The 25,166-nt window shown below is 41.2% G+C and overlaps 1 protein-coding gene across 1 annotated transcript in view; it reads left to right on the top strand.

Moving 5' to 3' along the window:
- Nucleotides 1-25,166, top strand: part of FBXW8 (F-box and WD repeat domain containing 8) — a 126,074-nt gene that overhangs the window by 42,972 nt on the left and 57,936 nt on the right. Inside the window, exon 5 of the mRNA XM_046024388.1 lies at nucleotides 8,402-8,559. Within this exon, the coding sequence (XP_045880344.1) occupies nucleotides 8,402-8,559 (158 nt within the window). The remainder of the gene's footprint in view (nucleotides 1-8,401; nucleotides 8,560-25,166) is intronic.

The following is a 25,166-nucleotide window of genomic DNA, read 5'->3' as shown; positions in this document are numbered from 1 at the left end:
CACAGTTGCTGTCTTTGCTGGGAAGATAAGAAGTTCCTGCAATTGTGACAAAGTAATTCAGGCACAACCTTTACTTTGTTGTTTCAGCCAAAATTTCTCATTTCTTTAACTGGAGAAAAATTTGTGTTCAGAAGCCATCAATGTCCATACTGGAAACCCCCTGTCTGTCTCAGAGTTCAGCCTCTAGCTGCATTTTCTCGGTGATGGGATAACCCTCCTGAAACACAGTGAGGGTGGGTGTATGCTTTTCCGTGTATTTAGAAGAGAGATTATCTGGAAAGTTTGTTGATAATAAGTGTGGTTTTTGTTTTTGTTTATTCGGGTGATGATAGCTCTGAGAATTTTGAAATATTTCTCAAATTATGTTTCTCATGAAAAGAACAGAAGAGATGAGCACATGAAAATATGCCTGTCCTGTATTGTGATGCGGCGACTGTTCTTCTTGTCCCCAGTTGCACTCTGGAAGTTAAGAGCGTTGAAAACAGATGACATCATGAGTTTAGAAAGGCCACATTCTAAACCTGAGCTGTAGGTCTAGGTATGATCCGCCAGAAGTAGATTGGCTTTACTGCCACCTAGTGAAGGGGAGAGTGTCTCAGGTAAAGCGTCCAGGAGAAGGTCAAGCTGGGCTCACTGGAGGCCTTGTGCCAGCTCTGCTAACCATTAAGCTATTAGCTCACCAGAAGCTTTTATCAGATGCCCAGGAGTATGTGGTGTTTTGCAATAAACTCCCTCCTTACTTAAGATTCGTAAGTCTAAAGCATTTCAGTCTGCATAAGAGAGCATACTTCTCTAGTCACATTAGAGGACCTTTTCCTCCCCCTTTTGATTTAAAAAATAACAAGCACCCTCTTGCGTCAAGGTTTTTCTCAGCACTCCTAAATCTTTCTACTTTTGTTTCTGCTGCTGTGATGTTGCCTTTTTAGGGTCTGGTTTCCGCTTTTACTGGAAGGAATAGTGACCATGTACCAGTGTTTCTCCTCTGCCAGGAATGGTTGGAAGGAAAATTATCATTTAATGTTGCAAAATATCAGCTCTCTTCTCTCCCTTAGAATATGATTGTCCCGTTTGGTCTCCTGCATTTCATCCAGCTCTGTTCCCTTTGAGGCAGTTATGCCCAAGTAGACCGGTGGAAGGAGTGCCGGTGCCTCCCTCTTGCAGCCAAGTGACTTCTGGCTGCTGTTCTGGCTTTTCTCTTTGTTAGCTTTGTCTGTCCACACAACCCAGGCTTCTGTACGCTGGAAGCAAAGCTTTGAGTTCCCGGTTTATATATACATAAAATCTCATGTCTGAATCTCTGGTTCGCTTGGCACTTCCAGTGGAATGTTCTCATTTGTGATTAAGAACTGTAGGAAAATAATGGTTCCTGCATCTAGCCATTTTTCACCACTTTTTCCCAGTAATTAAAAATGTGCCTTTTCATTGACCATGTACCTTGCCACAATATGACTTTGCTCTGAAATTGTGTATATTTGCCCCAGATTTTAAAATCTACCCAGGAGCTAAAGATGGCAAGGATGGGGTTTAATAGTTGGCTAGTTTCAGGGGAATGTGTAAAAATGGGTAATACCTGTGACTTGCTTTTGAGACTCTTAAGGTAACGTGCTTTGTAAATAGAGACAGGAGGTAAAGTTGTGTTAGACAGATGTCACCTTACTTAGGAAGGACATGCTTTCTTTTTCCTTCTTTAAGAACTTTTTCTCTTGATGGTTTTTCTTTCAACCTTGGTTTATATAGATTTTGTACTGCTGCTCATTATGACATTGGACTGTTTGCCATAAGGAATTTGATCATTACCCGTTAGGGACCTCTTTTTAAAAATACTTTTAAAATTTATTTTCTGCCGTGAGGTGTACATGCTCTTCTGGTAAATAAGTCTGAGGTAAGGTATTGAGAAGAGCCTGGAGGAGAGCATTACATTTATTATACCCTTAATGAAGGAGCTCCAGAATACCCTTAATAAATACTGGTGAACTCATGACTGCATTTATCCATCTCTGGTTCTCCAAGGAATAATGGGAAGGGCCAGAGCTACAATAACTCTGCATAACCATCATTGACTCTGACTCTATTGATTGTGATTAACCAAGATGTATGGAAAACAGTTTTAAGTGTGTAGTGCATGTATCTCGTAAGGTCCATTAAGATGTTCATTATTTTTCAATCGCTGCGTCTTAAGCTGCACTTGATGTCTGTAGTAGAGCTTTTCTGCGGAAAGACTGTACTGTGGGATTGAGTTCATTTTGTTAATTGCATAATACTACGCAGTCATGTTTCATAGAAAACAGTAAATACTCTTGATTTCATTGATTTGTATTCTTTGGTTATTACTAAATAAAGTATGGAGCATGCAAATAGTTCTTAAAGCCTCTGCATGGTGAGGCAAAAATGGTTCTTGAAATGTGGGGTGCTGCATTTTGAGGGACCTCTGCCTAATTGCTTGGTAGGCTTGAAACCAGTTTTGTCCTCTGAATTTAAGCTGGTAGATTCTTTCATTGAACACTTACTGAGCACAGACGAATGCTTCAGACCCCTCCCTTGCTCCCAGGCAGCAAGGGGTTCAAGCCCCAGCAGTGACAGAATAACGTGGGAGACGCTAGGGTGGGGGGAGCAAGGGGTCCGCCGTAAGACCCTAGGGAAGGGCACCCAATACGGGCTCAGTCAGACCGGGTTCTCCTGGAAAGTGACTTCTCAGCTGAGTCTGGAAGGATGACGAGGAGCCGGCCGGGTAGAGTTTTATGGGGCAGGGATGCAAATAACCTGCTTACATTCTGCCTCAGTCCCAAACCAAGGGCAGGTGTTAATAGTCCAGCACAGCACTTACTTCTCTGGTACGCTGCTGGAATTCAGCTTCAGAATCCTTCTCAACACAGGGATGCAGGCAGCCTCAGTCAATGTACTGGATTTGACACACAGACCACTTGCTAGTCCTGGCCTGAGGCCTCATGATGAGGCTCCTTTCAGCTGTTGTCAGTACTTGGTCAGAATAGAATTGTGATTTTGTTTGGGGATGGTTGTATGAATATGGCTCTGTAGAGGCTGAAGTTGTATCAGCCTTTCTGTACATCCTCCCACATCACCTGTAAAGTGCATGTGGGAGGCACCCTTGCATCTGCCCGGCCTCACGTTCCTTGCCAGCATAATGAGCCTTTTTTGTTGGCTTCTTGCCTTCTAGTTAGAGATAGTGGTAGAATTGATGGGCTAGGTTCACGGGCTGTGTCCTGCAAGCCTGAGTCACAGTATTGAAAACGATAAATTCCTTATATTGCACTTCAATGGGGATGGTCCTTAAAAGCCATATTTGTTTGAAGACAATGTCATCTGAGGAGGTGGCCTGGCTTACTGGCTAAACAGCAGTTTGAGGAAAGCCTGGGGACCTGTTTTGATCCCATCTGTGCCACTAAAATGTTTTTTTTTTTTGTGACCTTGGGTAAGTCACTTAACCTTACTTACAGCATTCTTAAATCAAAACAACCCCCAAGGTTGTCATGAAGAGCCTTGAAAAAAAAGTGTTTTTAGCAAGTAAGCTCAGGCACCTGGAAGCAAAATGTAAACACTCCCTTCCATCTCCCCACAAGAAAGGTTAAAGATGGGGCTTGTTTTATTTTGCTTTTAGCTGTACAGCATTTCTTCCTTTTTTCTTTGGGCCTCTTAGTCCAAATGAGTAGTCTGTTCATGGAAACTTAGTAGTTAATGGAAGCTCTTTGGTGGTAAATCATCGTAAATTGGCAATTGCTCTGGCGTGCCGAGCTTGAGAGGCTCTATTCCCATTCTTTCAACAAAAAATCAGCTGTGGTCTCTGACCTATTTATTTGGAGGTAACCCTGCCAAGCGTAAAAAAGACTGGGAAGGCATACAGTTTCACTGGTCCGTGCCCTGGACTGGGACATCCTCACTCATCTGGAAAAGGCTTCTTATTCCTTTAGTTTTTCTTTAGTGCTCTCACAGCAGCTAATATATTAGTTTCCGTTGTACTTTGCACAGACACTAATTAGAGAGCCATCAACATTGGGGTCCAAAGGCTTACTGACAATGCAACTGTCATAGTGGCGTCTTAATTGGTTGAGTGTAATTGTCATTAGGCAGCGATAAAGACATCTGGAGCTCTGGAGAAAAATCAGCTTTTTTTCCTACCTCCCTTCGATATCTGTTCTTGCTTCTCCTGGCCAATGTTGTTAAGCACTTTTAGATCACATTTAGGATTTGGTCCGGTTCCCTCTGCCCCAACCATCGTTTTACCCTCCTGAAAATGTCTGTTTCTTTAGCACGAGTTCATTAGCACAGAGTCTCATCTCCACTGCTATGGCTGCTCTCACTTGCCTTCGGTTCTAGAGTCTGGCGTTGGTCATCACGTGGTACCTGCTGAACGGGTATTATTCTGTTTCCCTCAAAAAAGAGACAGAGTCTTTTATATTTTGCCTCCTGAGTCATTTGCATTATGCTATTCTCCTGAAGAATGGAGTTAAGTTAAATGGATATCTTGGAAAGTGTTCTTCTTTACCAAAATAATTTAGCTTATCCCGTGCTTTTATAGATATTTTAATCATTTTGGAAGTAAATGCAAGGAGTTTAACACCTCTCGATGTGTGTGTTCCGAGTGTCTCGCTGATCATCAGCAGTGGAAGGTGGGCAGTAGAAGTCAAAGGAGGCACCAGTCATCCCAGTCGAGTTGTTACTCATGGATACCCCTCACAGTCACTGTGTATTAGCTGTGTGTAAGGCACTGTGATAGAGATACATTGAGCATTGAGATGCGGCCTTCTTTGGGACCTGAGCATCAAGTAGAGATGTGGCAGGTAACGAACACCGTTTCTTCAGATACAGAGCAGTTGATATAGTGGTAGTTGAGCCAGAGAAGGCTTCATGGAGGAAGAGGGTCTGTGCTAAACATTGAGCAGTTGGTAGGCTTGTGCTAGGTCAGTGGTTCTCAGTCTTGCCTAACCGCTGGAAACACTGATGCCTGGCTCCACTCCCAGTGTCAGACTTCAGTGGTGTGGGTATACTTTGAGTATCAGGAATTTGGAAAGCATCCCAGGTGATTCTCACGCGCAGCCAACGTTGCGATCCACTGGGCTGGGTTGGCAGGAGGGAAAACACGCCGGAAAGGTGGATAATGTGAGCAGAGGTGCTGCAGTAAGAGTGTATGGAAGCCAGGAATGGCGGACTTGTCCAGAGACAGGTTCATGCTAAGGAAGACCAGACCATGAGACCGGGGAGAGAAGCTAGTATGTGGAGGGATCTCTGCTAGGCCCAGTAATTAAAATGTCATCAATAAGACGTTAAGGCTTGAGTAGCTAGAGGGCTTTCTAAGGGTCAAGTGCTATTCTAGTCTGACTCAGAACTTCTAGTTGTTGGGCTCATAGCTTAGAGTAAGACCCAGCCCCTGACCTTAGAAGCTGATGGGTTCTGGACAGACAGACAGTTGCTGTGAGAGAAAAGTCTAGGCTGCTGTGGGGTAGGCTAGATCACAGGGAGACATGGTCCAGTGGGAAGGGGAAGAGAGGAAGGAAAAATGATTATTTGTGTCATCAGTACTTCTTGAGGGCTTGGCTTGTGTAGGGCTGATGGGGTGGGGGAGGCTTGGGACTAAGGGGCCCTGGGCATTGAGGGGTTTGTATGGGGGCAGCATCCCTGCGGAAGGAAACGGAGAGGGCGTGGCCACCGGAACACATTGGGCAGTGTGGGTGGGGCCACAGTGTGTGTGTGTGTGTGTGTGTGTGTGTGTGTGTGTAGGAGCTGCTCAGTTTTGTACCAGGGACTAGGACCGATGTGTCACTGAGGAAAGGAAGGATTTCAGCAGTGGGCTAGTTTGTGGTGATCTGAAGCCTTTTGAGGAGAACACGGGTTTAATTCTAGACCTGCAGCATCTCAGGGTGAGGGGGACAACATTTCTGTGGAGGAAAAGCCCTGTGAGGACCCGTTAGACATGAACAGAGCGCTCTTCTCTGTGGGAGCCCTGCCAGTGAGGAGAGCGAGTGGCAGCTGTATCTCACGGGGGCTCCCTGTTGTGTGTGGGCCGGCAGTTCATCAGGTTCTGGTTTTGTTGTTTTGCCTCGGAACTGTGTAAAGGGGCTTTGGGGCTGGAGGTTAAGCCCTGACATGCTCTTCTCTGTACCCCTCTACTGGCCACGGGGGCCCCGATGGGGTGCACAAAGGGCCCTGAGAGACTGTGTGTGTGGCCGCTGTACCAGGCATCAAAGGAAAGGAAGTACGTTCCCAAGTCCCGGAGTTCTTGGACCCCTACCTTTGCTTTCTGTGTCTTCCTTTCACTCCCTGTCTCTATTTCTGATGGTGTCGCTGTCCGTCTCACCTTCCTTTTCTGAAATGGCTCCTTCCTTTCATGTAGAGCTTAAGAATCTAATCATGCACAGTCTAGACATTCAAACATGTTATCTTTGTTCAGTGTCTCTATAGCTAAGCAAACGGCCTTAGTCCAGGGAATACCTGAGTTCTTTTCTGGGGTATCAGGGTGAGCCTGGTAGATTTGGCGTAGTGGTGTGTGTTCTTGTATAGGGTTCCTCATTAAGAAGGGTGATCTGGAATGCTGCCTGGAGGACCTGGGAGCCAGCAGCCGTGCTTTGGCCACGGTGATATCAATATCCACCCTTACTTGGGCATCGCCAGGCTTAACAACACTCATGGAGCGAGCGTTCCTATTTACTGTGGGATCAGTCGTCATGCATATTTTCTTCAGCCCAATTTTTGAAAGCGCGTCTCCCTTACTGGCTCTTTTTTTTTTTTAACTTTTTTTTTTTTTAAGATTTTATCTATTTATTTGACAGAGATCACAAGTAGGCAGAGAGGCAGACGGGGGGGGGGGGGGAAGCAGGTTCCCTGCTGAGCAGAGAGCCCATGTGGGGCTCAATCCCAGGACCCTGAGATCATGACCTGAGCTGAAGGCAGAGGCTTTAACCCACTGAGCCACCCAGGCGCCCCTCTTACTGGCTCTTTACACCACAGGCACACTCCCTAGGCACTGTCCTGCAGGGGAGAGCCAAATTTTCCAACTGAGGGAATTTGCGTGACAAAATCATGTTTGAATCACATAATGTATATATTTACCATCAATAATTTGAGGGAATTACTGTTACATTCAGTAAAAGAAGCACTCCTTTATCAGAATATTCTTAGTTTTTTAAAATATGTATATATTTTTAAAGATTTTATTTATTTGAGAGAGTGTGCCCATGAGCAGGGGGAGGGACAGAGGAGGAAGCAGGCTCCCTGCTGAGCAGGGAACCCAATGTGGGGCTCAATTCCAGGACCCCGGGTTCAGGACCTGAGCCAAAGCCAGACACTTAACTGACTGAGCCACCTAGGGGTCCCTCTTAGTTTCTTTATTAAGAAATCTCATGTGAGAAATTGATCTGTAACTACTTGATAGATATATCATGTGGTAGATTTCAGCAGTTGAATTCATCTCAGAGATTATCTTGAGTCTTTATGGTTTTTATGTGGGATCTAAGAAACCCTGAAGGAACTATGGCCAGGGTCTCTAGAAGACTGTGAACATGCTTAAAGTCGTGTGCCTGTCTTTGTGTTTGTGGGATACATCATTAGACTCTTAAAGCTTTTCTAACATGCCTCCCCATGGTTAGCTGATTTACATGTTGAACCAGGCTCTCTGTAGCAGATGTAAGGAACTTAGCATAAATACTTCGATGGCAGACAGCACACCACCTCGTCATCTGGCCATTCCATTATCCTCGTGTCTGAGGGGCCTCATGTCTGAGCAGGTTCTGGCCCTGTCTTGGCTTTGATGGAGAGAGTCATTTGTTGGAGTGGCAGTCGTAATAGGAGAGAGTGAGTGCTCCTATTTTCTAAGTGGGCAAAACCGGGGAGTGTCATGCATTTCAGCAAGAGCTTTTCATGAGAAGGCAGCATTGTCTGGCTGCTAAAGGCAAGATTTAATTGTTTCAGCAAATCAATTAGTCTTTAGGGACTTTAATCAGTCAAATCTGATGCATGGATGAGGCATTAGAAAGCTCACGCCTGTAAGACCATTAGTCCTTAGCTTTTCTCTCTTGGCCTGTCTTTTGTGTATGTGTTTAAATACTCTGGCCTCTACAGATTTCTGCTAGTGATCCCTTTGCTGGGATAACGCAAGGCAGTAGATTGGTTATGATAGTGTAAGGGAGATCTTGATACCAAAATCTTGTAGGACGGTGTTCTTGTTTGAATTGTCACCCTTGTGCTGTGTGAGAGCATGAACTGTGTTCGTAGTCTTCTGTCAGCTAGGTCACCTTTTCTCCTGTTGGAATTACTCCTCTAAATAACATTACAAGAATGGTTGCCCACCAACCAAATCTTACTTCTGTTGTTTTAAGGTTCTCCCTGTTTTCTCTCCCATGGCCCTGCTCTCCAGTCCCCGTTTGGAACCAAGTGTGCTCTTCTTTTCCAGATATACATCAGGGGACGTGAGGGTGTGGGACACCCGCACCTGGGACTACACGGCCCCTTTCCTGGAATCAGAGTATGAGGAGGACGAGCCTGGAATGCAGCCATATGTCTCCTTTGTGAGGATAAACAGCTCGCTGGCGGTAGCAGCTTATGAGGACGGTAAGTAACCGCAACCCTCCTCCCTATTAAGGAAAAAAAGCTTTACAAAAATTAAGCAGCTGTGGCCGGCTCCCCCCCATCATCCCTCCATACATACACGTGGGCGCACACACATGTTCACACACATACACTCATTCTTGCTTTTATGTGAAGAAGTTGGCCAATAACCCTTCCATGCATTAGTAGGCAATGGGGCAGAGCACCCAGTAAGACTGGTGTTTAATTCCTACTGGAACTGGCGGGCTGTGTTTCAGTGCCAGACACGAGGCTGGCCAAGCCATCTTAAGCAAATAGCTTGTTTGGTATAAAATATTAAATATACTTGGCCTACTTTTCCTTTAGTCTCTGCTCAGTCCAAAGGGAACAGGGAAAAGTGGGGACAGACAGATAATCTGTTGACAAATACGGAAAGAGAAAAATAAAAGTCAGTGCCTACCTTTTCCCGGCATTTACATACCGTACAAAATAATTTATGGTGATACATTGTCTCTTTGGGATTGATAGAGTTATTTTTGTGTATGAACAACCATGGATTTACAGAACTAGGTTAAAAAAAGCCTAAAATTGTATTTGTCTAAGTCATGAAACACCTGTCAGTTTGTAACTAAGGAATAATCATTTTGATGGCCATGTTATCCTATGCTCCTAAGTTCGATTATGTTGTGAGGTTGCAATCTCCAAAAGCTTGATTTCCCCACTTGCCTGAGTTGGACCACGAAATATTTTGGAATGTTAGCCTTCATGTCATGTCACTGTTGGAAATACTCGGAGTCAGTGGAACAACCACAGAGTCCATGGTTGGCTCAGATGGACAAAACTGTAGTAAAGTAACTAATGGGCAATTTTATATCTATATGTCACTTAAAAATAGGGCTGAAATCTTGAAATGTATTACTTTACGTATTACTTTCAACGTATTACTTTAAAAACATGAACTCTGTTCTTTCAGTTTTGATGTTAGTGGACTCCATTGGTAGATTTTCTTTTCAGCTTCTAAAAATTCAGCTAAGCTCTTTCTGCGGTATGTAGTATTTTCTGTATGTTTGTTGAGCTCCTGGGTAGATAGCATAAGATCGGCTTGAGTGTGTTTCCAAATTACCAGTGTTTCTCTAAAAAATGAGTATGCGGAGGCTGTAGTACAATTAGAATCCTACAATTTCTAGTGTCCTCTCCTAGCCTTCCCCAGCCACACATGCCTGTGCACACGCACACATTCTTCTTTGGATGGGGAAACGGGGCCCAGAGAGACCAGCTAGGTGATTTGCTTGAGGCTGAGCTGTGAGTCCAGTAGTGAATCAGGAAGTGTGACTGTGTGTCCCAGGCCCGCTGGGGTTGGGGTGCACACTTTATCTGCTACTAAACACAGAGACGCCTGTAGAAATGTGCGCCCGGTTGATCAGCATCCCCATGTCTCCTATCTTGGGAGCCTAAAAACCCAGCTTGAGGAGATGGGCTAGTGTGCTGCCAGGTTCCCATCATTGGTCAGAAGTGTCTGTGTCCCCCTCGTCCCTACTGCTGCACAGAAGCCTCAGGAAACCATGTAGATGGGAGACAGAAACTATCTTCTTTGCTTTTTGTTGTTGTTTTTATTATAGTCACCATATAATACATCATTAGTTTTTGATGTAGTGTTCCAAGATTCATTGTTTACGTATAACACCCGGTGCTCCATGCAGTCCGTGCCCTCATTAAAACCCACCACCAGGCTCACCCGTCCTCCACCCCTCCCAAAAACCCTCAGTTTGTTTCTTGGAGTCCACAGTCTCTTATGGTTCGTCTCCCCCTCCGATTTCCCCCCTTTCACTTTTCCCTTCCTTCTTCTAATGTCCTCCATGTTATTCCTTATTTTCTATAAGTAAGTGAAACCATATGATAATGCTCTGCTTGACTTATTTCACTCTGCATAATCTCCTCCAGTCCCATCCATGTTGATGCCAAAGTTGGGTATTCATCCTTTCTGATGCCTCAGTAATATTCTATTGTATATATGGACCACATCTTCTTTATCCATTCATCTGTTGAAGGGCATCTCTGCTCTTTCCACAGTTTGGCTATTGTGGCCGTTACTGCTATGAACATTGGGGTACATATGGCCCTTCTTTTCACTATATCTGTATCTGTGGGGTAAATACCCTCTTTGGCAAATACTTGGTAAATAATGGCCAAACTGTATTTTTTAAAACTTGATTTAATAAAATACAGTTAACATTCAAACAGAGCAAAAATATATATACAATGTAAAAGAAATAGATCCCCCGAAAAAGCTCAACTGCTCTTCCCTTGCATCCTGCCTTGGTCCCTCCCCTTGCACATCTTGCACATGGATCCTGTGCTACGTACTTCTCTGTACCTTGCCCTTGTTTTGTTTTTAACATAATGACACCACTGTGGGATAAATTGCTAATAATAACTGGTTGGGATACACATGCTTTATGTTTCGATAAAATATTACCAAATTGCCCTCCACAAAGGTTCTCCCAGTGAATGGTTGTACCACCACATGTATGAGAGTGGTGGCTTCCTCATGCGGGTCTGATAGGTGGAAATGGCATTGACTCTTGCCTTTGTTTTACTTTCTTTATATGGACATGTGAACACCTTTTCATTGTCTTTTTTTTTTTTTTTTCCTGTTTCTCTGCAAATGGCTGGTTCCTGTCCTTATTTTTCTCTGGGTTATCTTTTCTGGTTAGAAAGGGAAATAGTCTGCCATACCTATTTTAAATGTTGTTGTTGCTTTTTTCAGTTGGTCAGTTATTCTTCGGTGGACTTTGTTATGATTTATTTTTCTAGGTGGTAGTTGTAGATGTATGTAATTTTGATGTTTTAAATCTATAATTGAGTGGGCTTTGTTCTGTAATTTAATGTACTACATTTTTGGGCTGTAAGATCAAACTAATAGAAATGGTGACCCATTGAGAAGTCTTGCTCTTTTTTTTTTCTATTGAGATTTTATTTATTTGATAGCACAAAGAGGGAGTGGCAGAGGGAGAAGCAGATGCCTCACTGAGCAGGGAGCCTGATACGGGGGCTCTATCCCAGAACTTGGGATCATGACCTGAGCCAAAAGCAGACGCTTAACCACCTGAGCCACCCAGGTGCCCCAAGAAGTCTTGCTTTTACCCATTTTTGTCCACTCCATTCTAAAGCTACCATATATTTTCGTTCTCTTTTTATCCTCCCAGTATTTGTGTTGCAGATGAATGTGCATATTCTTCCCCTTTCTTAAATGAAAGACCGCAAATTACATTATTCCATATGTTGGCTTTTTTCACTTAATTATCTGTCTTGAAAGCTTGTCCTTGTCTGTATATAGAAAAACAGCCTCCTTTCTCCGTGTTATACCTGCACAATATTCATGTGTACAAGGACCACGGTTCAACTTACATAGCCCCTTACTGAGGAATAGTTGTGTTGTTTCAGACCTTCTGCTGTTACAAAGTAACAATAAGCCTTACCTGTAAGACATTTCTTGTGAGTAGAGGAATGGTAGTTTCCTATAAAATTTATCAACCCAAGGGTAAATGCTGATGGGGTTCTACAATTTTGCACTTTCACCAGCAAGGTATGTAGGTATGCCCATTTCATCACACTTTTGCCAGCAAAATGTGTTTCAGACTTTGAGGTATTTGCCAATTTGATAGACTAGAACTGGTATCCAAATGTAGTTTCAATTTATATTTCTCTTAGCCTAAGATTTCTTTTCAGATTTGTACCTGCTACTTGTACTTCTTTCTTCTAGTAAGCTATGGCTTATTTTTCACACCCGAATCTTTTTTTTTTTTTCCCATTTTATTTATTTTTTCAGCGTAACAGTATTCATTCTTTTTGCACAACACCCAGTGCTCCATGCAAAACGTGCCCTCCCCATTACCCACCACCTGTTCCCCCAACCTCCCACCCCTGACCCTTCAAAACCCTCAGGTTGTTTTTCAGAGACCATAGTCTCTTATGGTTCGCCATTCACACCCGAATCTTGACCAATATAGAGTTTATCCTGTGACAGTATAAAATATGAATATGAGGCTATTTTTTCCAGCCTCTCTTCTTAGAAAGCCCTTCACTCCCTACCTCACTGGCTCGAGGTGCTGTCTTTATCAGTTTTTGGATGTGAGATTCTCTCGGTACTCAGGTCTGTTCCTGCATGTTATGCTCTGTCTGATTGCTTACGTTTATACCATCAATTTGGCGTTGTCTTTCTGGGTCCCACGATATTGTTGATGTCGCGATTCATGTATCTCCAGTTCATTTTGGGACTAGGATTATGTCTTTGGTGAGAACTCTTGCATTTTTACTTCTCTTCTCAGTCTGAGCTTGCTTTACTAACCGATTGGGGCTTTACTATTTCTGGGATACACAACAACTTTGCGTTTTTCTCCCAGACCTCAGGTGGCATTGTCTTCGGTCTCACTTCATTTTAACAGATTGAGACTGTGATATTTATACCAACATATTCATGAGTAGCTACTTCTGAGGCAAAGACAGATTGAAAACATCAAATGCACATTTTTATATTGCTCCTTTTCAGGAGCAGCAAACAGGCACTTCTTAGGCAAAACATGGCAGGAAAGAAATGTACCTGTGGGGTCTGCTGTACAACATTTGTGACGGTGCCCGACAGAAGAGAAGAGTATGATGAAACGAGTTAATGAACTTCAGCTCCCTGGCTGTGCTGAAGGGAAGTTCTGTAGTCACTAAAGCCCCATTGATGGTCTACACACGTATTCTCCACAGAAGGAGTCAGATCCAGAGGGGAGATGGAAGCTGCTTTGGGAGAAAGTAAGTCGTCCCTACATCCTTTTTAGCCTCCTCGCCCAGTAGGAACACTGTACACCCACCTGGGGTGTTGAGATTTGGCAAGGTGATCCACAGTTGTGATTTTTTGAATTCCAACCCACTGGCCTCATATTTCTTCTGCCTTGTTTCCGATTGTCAGCACTGGCCATCCTCCAGTTTGATTTTACCACTAATTGTGTTGCACGTTACCATACCGAAATGAATCAAATCAAAATGCTTTTCCTGGAGCATTAGATAAAGCAGGCGAAGGTTCCGAGTAATGAGCAGATGCTGCTAATGCAGGGACAGTGGGGACCTTGCCAGGACTCCATCTGCTCCACGCTCGCCTGCCTCTGGCCCCGAGCCACAGCATTAGGGAAGGCGGTGTACTCGAAACCCACTCTCCGTTCACAGAGTTTATCTTGAAAACTCACTGTTTGGTGAGAAATGAGATTACACACTTTTTAGGTGCAAAGAAGTTCTCGTTTGTCCCTCAAAGTGGAGAGGAGAGACCAGACACAGCGCATATTAGCATGCAGGAGCCGAGATGGAATAGCCAACGGTTGTCTCTCTGTGCTGCCATGAAGCAAGGCAAAGTGGCTTATCCACTTCTGCAGCACTCCCAGTGCAATTGTCTGAACACACACAGGCTCCATTGTCCGGGGCTGTGCCCGCCCTGGGCCCGAGTGACTATGATTTCTCATTTACTGGCGTAGTAACAATGGATGGGAGGAGTGGGTCTCTCCAGGGTTCTTTTTAGCAGAGAACAGTAGGACCATGTTTTAGTTAGATGGCTATGACAAAGAGTAGGTGCTTTTAAAACTTCATAATTTTATGTTTAATTAAAAAAAGACAGTTCTTTGATAGTTTTGCTTATGTCTCTTCTTTGTATGATGATGGTGACATTGGAATGTAATGATACAATCTTTGAATGTAATACTGTACAATAAACAAAATTCCTCACCCCCCCAATCAAGATAGAAGTTTTACAAGAAGTTTAACATGCTAAAGCATTGCTTGGGAGATGGCTAAGACAGCTGGGTGTGGGTTGTGGATATGATTTTTTTTTCCCTTCTCCCTCTCCCCCTGCTTGTGCTCTCTCTCTCTTTCTCTCTTAAAAAAAATAAATAAATAAATACCAGTGTCCACTAAAAGGAATCAGAGCTGCTTGGCGAAGAGGCTGAATCCAGGGCTTGGGTAGGGCAAGAACAAAATAATCCTGGAACATCCTGTTGTACCAGGAAATACGGAAGTGCTTAAGGAATAATGGTGACATGTCAAAAGAATACAGAAGCCACCTTGAAGGTAGCTTTAAAGAGGTCAGGCTGGTCTTTTTGTGGGATGTCCTTCAATTTGGGTTTCTAATATGCCTCACGATTCGACTCGGTTATGCGTTTTTGGCTGAACTATCACAGAAGTGGTTCTGTGTTCGTCTCAATACATTCTGTCATGTAGCACAAGATGTCAGTTTGTCCCATTACTGATGTTAAATTTGACCGCTTTATTAATTTGGCGTCTGCCAGGCATCTTGACTATGAAGTTACTTTTTCCCCCCTTACTCTGTAATGTAATTAGGGTTCAGCAGGGAGATTCTTTGAGATGTAATATCCCATCCCTTATCTTCTTCTCCTCTGCTAGTTTTAGCACCCGTTGATTTTTTTTTTGTCTCAATTATTGCCATTATAACTGCCAGTTAGTGATCTTCTAATTCCATTATTCTTTCTACATTTGTTAGGTGACATTCTATGGTAAATGTGTACCTCTGTTACTGTCATGATTTTGATACTCAGATTGTGCCACATTTGGCCAGTTGTCAAACTCATGAAGGTTAAAAAAAAAAAAAAGAAAAGAAAAGAAAAACTATTCCAGGTTGAAGAACACAAGGCAGCTGAATGCCATGTATCATCTTGGATTGGATTCTTTTGCTATAAAGGACGTTACTGCGACAAATGGGAGTGGGATCTGAATAATGGGTATATAAAAGTTCTTGTAACTTTTCTGTAGTTTTCAGATTGTTTCAAAATAAGTTAAAACTTTTGTTTCTGATTAAGACGAAATAACAGGGACTAGATGCATCTTCTGCCTTAAACTGGAAAACTGGACAGAATGTATTAATGGTTTTCAGACATTAATCTCTAAGAGCTCAGTCTTGGTCTGTTTTTAAAAAAAAGAGGAATCCTGCAATTATACCAGCTAACCAACTGGAAACAACCCAGTACAGGGAAAGGGAACCTGAACAGATAGATCCTGGATCTCATGTTGAGGAGACACCAAGAGGTCAAGGAAGCCAAGGTGGAAAGAATTTGTGGGCCAGAGTATCAGGGAGGTGGGAGCTGCACAGAGAGAATTCTACAGACCTAGAGGGACCCCTCTGTCTTTGAGTACTGCTTTGCCCATGTTTGAGAAGAAATACCTGAGAGCAGGGAAAGAACCACCTGAAAGAAGAAGGCAGAACAGTTTCTGAAGCTCACACAGGGCTAGGAATGGTTTGTGTCCCCACCAACCAGCATGGAAAAACCTCACTCTTATAAGGCCACTGATCCCATCCGCAGGGCCCACACGCAAGACTTAATCTAATTCTAATTACCTCCCAAGGCTCCATCTCCAAATAACATCACATTGGGGGTTAAAGCTTTACCCTGTGAATTTTAGGGGGAGACACAGACATTCAGTCCATAACACTAACATTAAAGCTATTAAATTCTTTTTAAAGATTTAATTTATTTTAGAGAGTAATCAAGAGTGCACAATCAGGGGAAGAGCAGATGGGGAGAATCTCCAGAAGACTCCATGTTGAGCACAGAGTCTGAAGTGAGACTTGATCCCAGGACCCTGAGCTCATGACCTGAGCCAAAACCAAGAGTCAGAGGCTTAACTGACTGAGCCACTTAGGTCCCTGAAAGCCATTATTTAAATATGAATATACAAATAGGTTTAAAAGTAAAAGGATGGAAACTTACACAGTGCAAACAGAAAGCTGGAGTGGCTATGTTACTTTCCAACAAAATTTTAGAACAAGGAATATTAGGGATTAAAAGGGGAATTTCGTAATGATAAAGGGGTCAGTTTATCAAACAGACATAGTAATCCTAAATATGCATCTCCTAACACAACTTGGGGGTTGCCTGGGTGGCTGAGTCACTTACGTGTCCAACTCTTGATTTCAGCTCGGGTCATGACCTTAGGATCATGAGATCAGGCCCCACATCAGGCTCCGCTCTAAGTGGGGAGTCTTCTTGAGATTCCCTCTCCCCCACTGCCCTTCCCCCTGCTTATGCAGTCTCCCTCTCTAAAATAAATAAACTCTAAAAAAAAAAAAAAAGTGAAACAAAAACTGATAAATTGAAAGGGGGAAATAGATAAATTCATAATTATAGTGGAAATTTCAGGCACTTTTATTTCAGTAATTGATGTAAGTAATTGTTAAGGTCATATAAGATTGAACAATGTTGTCAGCCAACTTTACCTGATTGGCATTTATAGAACTTCCCACACTACAGCTACAAAACACACATTCTTTTCGGGTAGCCTCAGAATGTTGGCCAAGATAAAGTATGTTCTGGGCCATAAATTAGTTTCAGTAAATTTAAGAGGATTGAAACCCTGCAGAATATGTTCTCACTGAAAGTACATTTTTCAACAACCATGAAATTAAAGTAAAAATAACAGAGCTCTGTAAAATCTCCAAATATTTGGAAATTAAACAATGCATTTATAAATAACTTATGAGTTAAAGAAGAAATCAAGAAATATTTTGAACTGAATGAAAACAAAAAAAAAACCATATATCAAAATGTATAGAATGTAGCTAAAGCAGTGCTGAGAGGGAAATTTAAAGTAATAAATGCTGAAATTATAAAAGTTTCAAATCAATGATATAACTTTTCACCTTAAGTAGAAAAAGAGCAAATTAAAATAAGCAGGAGAAATACAGTAATAAAGAACAGGAATCACAGAAATTGAGAAAATACTACAGGAAAATCAAAACTAGTTCCTAAAAAAAAAGTGACAAGCACTAATCAGAGTGGATTCGGGAAAAAAAATACCAACGTCAGGAATACAACAGAGGGGACATCCTTATAGATCCTACAGTTGTGAAATTATGAAAATTTCAGTGAAAAATTATGAACAAGTTTATACCAGTAAACTTGATCTCTTAGATGAAGTAGATAAATTGATTTTCTTTGAAAGATAAACATTACCAAAATTCACTTAAGAGCTAGAAAACTCGAATGGCTCTATTTCCATTAAAGAAATGGAATTTGTAATGCAAAATTTTCCCATGAGGAAACCCACCAGCCCAATGGCTTTACTGGTGAATTCTACCAAGCATTTAAGGAAATAATACTAATTCTGTGTACTCTCATAAAATAGAGTAGGAGGCAACACTTTTCAACTCGACTAATGAGACCAGCATTATCCTCCTACCAAAACCAGATGAAGAAGAAAAAGAATAACTAGTGTATGAAAACAAGGAAACTATAGATCAGTATTTCACATGAACATAGATGTAAAAATGCTTAACAAAATACTGTAAAACTCAATCCTATAATATATTAAAAGGATAGTAAATCATAGCCACTTAGGATTCACCCAAGGAATTCAAGGTTAGTTTCACATTTGAAAATCAGTTCATCATATTAACAGACCATAAAAGAAAAACCTGATGGTCAACTCATCGAAACACAAATTTGATGATTAAAAACTCTGAGCTGACTAATATAGAAAGGAACCTTTCTCTGAAAAACCTACAGCTAACTTCACATGTAATGGTAAAAGACCGTGCTTTCTCAAAACTCGAAACAAGGCAAGGATGACCACTTTTACTACTACTGTTATTTTAAGCATTGTACTGGAAGGCCTCCTTAGCGCGCTAATGCAGGAAAAAGAAAGGTATACCGATAGGAAAGGAAAAAGAATAATTGTGGATAAATTGTCTCTGCATAAAATCCTAAACCATCAACCAAAATGTTACTAGAACTAAAAAGGATCTTTAGCAGTGTCACTGTGCATGAGGTCCGTATTCAAAAGCCAGTTGTATTTTTTCAAGTTAGCAGCAGCAAACAGTTGGAAAACTATAAGATAATTGGTGATTAATTCAGCAAATACCAGTGAAATATGTGTAAGACCTATGTGCTGAAAACTATAAAACACTGAGAGAAATAAAGCCCAAATAAATAGTTATATTCATGGATGGGAAGATTGAATGCCGTTTAGATGTCAGCTGTCCCCTCATTGACCTAGAGATTCAGCCCAAACCTAACCAGCGTCCCTACTGTCTTTTTCTTTTTTTTCTTTTGGTGGAAGTTGGCAAGCTGATTCTAAAATTTAAAATCTAGAGGAATTTAGAATCTAAAAATCTAAAAATGCTGTGGACCAAGAATAGTAAGGAATGGTTTTGAAAAGAAGTAGAAAGTTGGTAGAGTTACCCTATCCAATTTCAAGATTTGCTGTGAAACTGTAGTCTTCAAAACAGTGTGATACTGGCCTGAGGCTAGACCAGTGGAGCACAATAGAGTCCAGAAAAACCCACCCACTGATTTTTTTTTTATAAAGGTGCCGAGGTCATTCAGTGACGAAATAATTATCTTTTCAACAAATGATGTTGAAACAGGTATCTCTAGGCCTTTTCATTCCTGCTTATGAACTTCTACTCTTACATCATGCCATCTACAAGTTAACTCAAATGCATTATCGACCTAAGTATAAAACTTCGGGACAAATTTCTTAGGACATGGAAAGCACAAATTAGAAAAGAGAAATGTTAGACTTCATCAAAAGTAGAAACCTTTGATCATGAAGATACTAAGAAAGGGAAGAGACAGGCCATAGACTGGCAGAAAATATTTGCAGAACACTTAACTGATGTATGATTTGCATCTAAAATATATAAAGAACATTCATAACTCAAGTATAAGAATACAACCAACTGAAAGTGGCAAAAGTTTTGACTAGACCCTTCACCAGAGAAGACCTATAAATGCTGAATGAACACCTGAAAGGCTGTTCAGTATCATCAGTATTTAGGGAAGGGTAAATTAAAACCACTACGAAATAAACCGTTACACCCACTATACCCAGCTTAAAAAGACTGATGATGCCAAGTGTTGGTGAGACTGTGGAGAAGTCAGCACTTTGATTCCTTGCTGGTGGAAATGCAAAAGGGTGCAGCCACACTGGAAAACAGGTTGGCAGTTTCTTTTATATAATCAGAAACTCACCAGGTGACCCAAGCACTCCCACTGTTGTATTGTCCGAGAATGAAAACGTGTGTTCACACAAAAACTTGTATTTGAATATTTATAGAATTTTATTCATGACTGCTCCAAACTGGGAGCAACCTAGACATATATTAATTGGTAATTGAATACAGTTGTGGTACATCTTTACAGTGAGACATTGCACGTCAATAACAATGAACAAATTACAGGGATGTACACAATATAGACAAATCTCAGTAGCATTAATGCTAAGTAAAAGAAGTCAGATACAAAAGGATATACTATATAATTCCATTTGTGTGGAATTCTAGAGGAAGCAAAACTAGAACAGAAAGCAAGTGAGTATTGCCAGGGTCTGGGACCCAGGGAAGGTGACTGCCTGTAAAGCTGGGATGGAAATACTGCTATGACTGTGGTGGTAGTTACGGTACTGTATATATATTTGTCTGTTCCCGTCAAATTGTGCACTTAAAGTAGATGAGGGTTTTTTGGGGTGTGTAGATTATACCTCAATAAAGCATTTTTTAAATGACCAAAAAGTGCTATTTTAATATTTTCTGCAATATAGTTGATGCTACCCTTGCAGAGTTTTGTTGGTTTTTTTAGCATCAGGAAGGACAGTGTCTCTAAGGTGTATTAAGAGGGACAAGAGTGCTTTCCTGCTCAGTTCTACATTTGAGTGGTTGATCATCAAGAACAGAGAATTCCTCTGGTGGTTCTGTGGCCACTGGAACACATCTAGTTATTGAAGTTTATATATATATATATATATGCACATACATATATATACATAAAAATATGTATATGTATGTGCATATATATATTTTTTTAAGATTTCATTTTTTTTTAAGATTTTATTTATTTATTTGACAGATCACAAGCAGGCAGAGAGGCAGGCAGAGTGGGGGAAGCAGGCTTCCCGCCAAGCAGAGAGCTCGATGCAGGGCTCGACCCCAGGACCCTGAGATCATGACCTGAGCCGAAGGCAGCTGCTTAAGCCTACTGAGCCACCCAGGCACCCTTTTTTCTATATTTTTAATTCTAAAATAATCCTTCGTGAAGAAATCTGGACTTATTTTCAAAGAGATCCAAAAATGGATATTGTACTATGAGATCGTAGTGGTAGTGGATATTGTAATATATGGGATTGTAGTGGCAGTAGACATGGCCAAATATAGTTGCTATGTGGACTCTGAATTGTTCCTCCTTCCTTGCTTTTTTTTTTTTTTTTAAGATTTTATTTATTTATTTGACAGATCACAAGTAGGCAGAGAAGCAGGCTCCCTGTTGAGCAGAGAGCCCGATGCGGAGCTCAATCCCAGGACCCTGAGATCATGACCCAAGCTGAAGGCAGTGGCCTCACCCACTGAGCCATCCAGGTGCCCTCCTTCCTTGCTTTTAACTTTACTCCTGTGTAAGACTTAAAACTCAGGATCATGCAGTATTACAAAAAGAAATTCCTAGATAAGCAGCTTTCCCCAACCCTTTATTCTAAGGCTATGACACACTTTTCTGTATATTTTTAAGAGCATATGACCTTTGATGCAAAGACCTGGACTAGCTTATTCTACTTCCTAAGAGTTGGAAGGTATTTTGTGCTACCCTAGTAACATTAAATATAGCTAGTGCCCATATCTTTGTTTCTAAATATCATTAATTCTTCAGTAAAAGGAACCAGTGCTAGGAGAGGCAAATACAGAATGAGTCTGTAATATCTTGTGGGACTAGAAAGTAAGGGTGTTAAAAAAAAAAAAAATGGGGCACCTGGGTGGCTCAGTGGTTAAAGCCTCTACCTTCGGCTCAGGTTATGATCCCAGGGTCCTGGGATTGAGCCCCACATCAGGCTCTCTGCTTGGCAGGGAGCCTGCTTCCCTTCCTCTCTCTCTGCCTGCCTCTCTGCCTGCTTGTGATCTCTTGTCTGTCAAATAAATGAATAAAATCTTAAAAAAAAAAATGGATAGCAGAGGAAAGGGGGAGGCTCTATTTATAGGACAACGGAACCAAACTGGAGTTCCTTCCTAACAGCAAAATCAGGGACAATTTGAACAACAAAATATGATAGTAGTGGATTATAACCTATAGAATAAAGAAGTAAATATCTATAAGCCCATCCTGATATAAATAAATAATTAAATAAATAAAGGAGAAGAGACAGCTCTTCTTTACAGTAGCATTTCAGTTAATGAATTTGTATATGGACAAGTGTGATGAAAATAGAAATTCATTTGGCAAGCACCACAATAATTGTTGCAGGCAAGAATCATCCATGGATGCTACAATTAGTAGGATGAGAAATAGGATATTTGCATAGTTCCAAATTATTTCTCCACAAGAGAAAATTGGTAACTTTATAATGGAGAAACCTGATTCTACCACCTAAATCAAGTGGTGAAAGTTACCGTTACCAGCAATGAGAAATTGACATCATGTACCTCCCAATACACGGAAAAGGCACGTTACTTCTGTGCTATTTTTGCCAAAATGCATAACCTGATTTTATTTTTTTTAAGATTTTATTTATTCATTTGACAGATAGAGATCAAAAGTAGGCAGAGAGGCAAGCAGAGAGAGAGGAAGGGAAGCAGGGTCCCTGCTGAACAGAGAGCCCCATGTGGGGCTTGATCCCAGGACCCTGGGATCATGACCTGAGCCGAAGGCAGTCTTTAACCCACTGAGCCACCCAGGCGCCCCCATAACCTGATTTTATGACTAAAATAAACATGACTAAACATCTTGTTCTATTAATCAGGGGAATTTATTTTTTTGAAGACAAGCATTTTGGAAGATAGGTGTGTTATGAAAGTTTTTGTTAGTGGTTCCCCCCCTATAGTTTAACAATGTAAATGGATCTGTTATCTCATTATAATAAAAGCCTTTGTCAAAAAAAAATGACTAAACATCAGACAACTGAGAGATCTTCTACAAGATACATGGTCAATACTTTTCAAGGGGCAGGGGCAGAAAGGACAAGATAGACCGAGGAATGGTCTCAGATTAGAGGAAGGAGACAGGACAATTAAATGCAACATGGAATTCTAGATTGGATTCTGGACTAGGAAGAGGATGTTAGTGGGCCATTTGGTGAAATGGGAATAAGGTCTGTAAACATCTTGTATCACTGTTCATTTTTTGACTTCCATCATGCTACTGGGGTTATGTAATATGTTAACCCTTGGGGAAGTTGGGTGACGGGTATATTGTTACTCTTTTGTATGATTTGTGACTTTTTTATAAGTCTCAAATACTTCAAAATTTTTAAAAAAGATTAGATCATTAAACAAGATTAGATTCTTTTTCTCATAGAGATTTAATGCCATGTTTTTATGTTAAATAATTTTTGGGGGGAAAAAATGTGCCTGTCCCTTTTCTGTTTGGCTGAATTGGGAAACTGAATTAGATGAGATTAGGGTCCTTATTCTTCCAGTGGTGGTTATACAGTTAGGGATTCTCAACACACTTTGTTTCTGTATCTTGCTGTTTATCTTTGGGCTCTTCCCTCCCCCTTTTATTTAATATATGATGGTATGAAATGGTATTTCATTTCCAAAGAATACTTTTTAAAGAATGATATAGCTATTTTATTTTAAAATGTTAATATTTAGCAGTGTGGCAGAAATTAGTTTTTTAGGCCACTACTGAAAACTTATGATAAACAAGTTTTGTCAGGTTTTTTTTTTTAAGATTTTATTTATTTATTTGATAGAGATCACAAGTAGGCAGAGAGGCACGCAGAGAGGGAGTGGGTAGCAGGCTCCCTGCCAAGCAGAGATTCTGATGCGTGGCTCCATCCCAGGACCCTGGATCATGACCTGAGTCGAAGACAGAGGCTTTTACCCACTGAGCCACGCAGGCGCCCCAGTTTTGTTTTTTTTTTTAAGATTTTATTTATTTATTTGACAGACAGAGATCACAAGTAGGTAGAGAGGCAGGCAGAGAGAGAGAGGGAAGCAGGCTCCCTGCTGAGCAGAGAGTCTGAAGCAGGGCTCGATCCCAGGACCCTGGGATCATGACGTGAGCTGAAGGCAGAGGCTTAACCCACTGAACCACCCAGGCGCCCTAAAAGTTTTGTCAGTTTTATATATAAGATGTGAAAGGGACATATGATTTCACTTATATGGAATTTAAGAAAACAGAAGAGCATGGGAAAGGGAGTGAAAAATAGATGAAATTAGAAAGGGAGACAAATCATGAGGCTTTTTTTTGTTTTTAATTTTTTTATTAACATATAATGAATTATTAGCCCGAGGGGTACAGGTCTGTGAATCGCCAGGTTTACACACTTCACAACACTCACCATAGCACATACCCTCCCCAATGTCCATAAGCCAACCACCCTATACCTACCCCCCACCCCCAGCAACCCTCAGTTTGTTTTGTGAAATTAAGAGTCACTTATGGTTTGTCTCCCTCCTGATGCCATCTTGTTTCATTTTTTCCTTCTCTACCCCCTACAACTCCCTGCCCTGCCTCTCAAATTCCTCATATCAGAGAGATCATATGATAATTGTCTTTCTCTGGTTGACTTACTTCGCTCAGCATAATACCCTCTAGTTCCATCCACGTCATTGCAAATGGCAAGATTTCATTTCTTTTGATGGCTGCATAGTATTCCATTGTATATATATATACCACATCTTCTTTATCCATTCATCTGTTGATGGACATCTAGATTTTTTCCATAGTTTGGCTCTTGTGGATATTGCTGCTATAAACATTTGGGTGCACGAGCCCCTTTGGATCACTACGTTTGTATCTTTGGGGTAAATACCCAGTAGTGCCATTGCTGGGTCACAGGATAGCTCTGTTTTCAACTCTTTGAGGAACCTCCATGCTGTTCTCCAGAGTGGCTGCACCACCTTGCATTCCTACCAACAGAAAGGGTTCCCCTTTCTCTGCATCCTTGCCAACATCTGTCGTTTCCTGACTGGTTTTTAGCCATTCTGACTGGTGTGAGGTGGTATCTCATTCTGGATTTGATTTGTATTTCCCTGATGCCGAGCAATGTTGAGCACTTGAGACTCTTAATGCTAGGAAACAAACTGAGGGTTGCTGGAGGGCAGGGGTTGGGGTAACTGGGTGATGGACATTATAGAGGGCACGGAAGTAATGAGCAGTGGGTGTTATGGAATACTGGAGGAATCATTGAATTCTAGCTCTGAAATTAGTAATATACTGTATGTTAAATAATTGAATCAAAAAAATTTTTTTAAAGATCTGAAAGGGAGATCTGGTTTGCCAAATTAAGTTTAAGGCATAAGCAAAGTCTGAAGGCTGCTAGTCTTTTTTTTTCTTTTTTTTTTTTAAATATATAGTTGGAGACAAGACTGTTCACCTTTATTTGCCAAAATAAATCTTGTTTTTTAAACAAAGTTTAGTTTCATTTATCTGACCAAGAAAGTAAAATACAACATAAAAATTTTACTTTGTTTAATCCTAAACTATGTCCACAAGCTGATTAAATATTAATATATGCTTACCTCCTTTAGATTTTTTTTATAAGTAATTTTTTTAAAGATTTTGTTTATTTATTTGACAGAGAGAGAGATCCCAAGTAGGAGGACAGGCAGGCAAAGAGGGGAAAGCAGGCTCCCCACTGAGCAGAGAGCCCAATGT

This window comes from Meles meles, chromosome 12 (assembly GCF_922984935.1).
Source record: "Meles meles chromosome 12, mMelMel3.1 paternal haplotype, whole genome shotgun sequence".
NCBI lineage: Eukaryota > Metazoa > Chordata > Mammalia > Carnivora > Mustelidae > Meles > Meles meles.
Note: the sequence above shows the minus strand (reverse complement) of the source record. Positions and strands in the feature narration are given on the sequence as shown.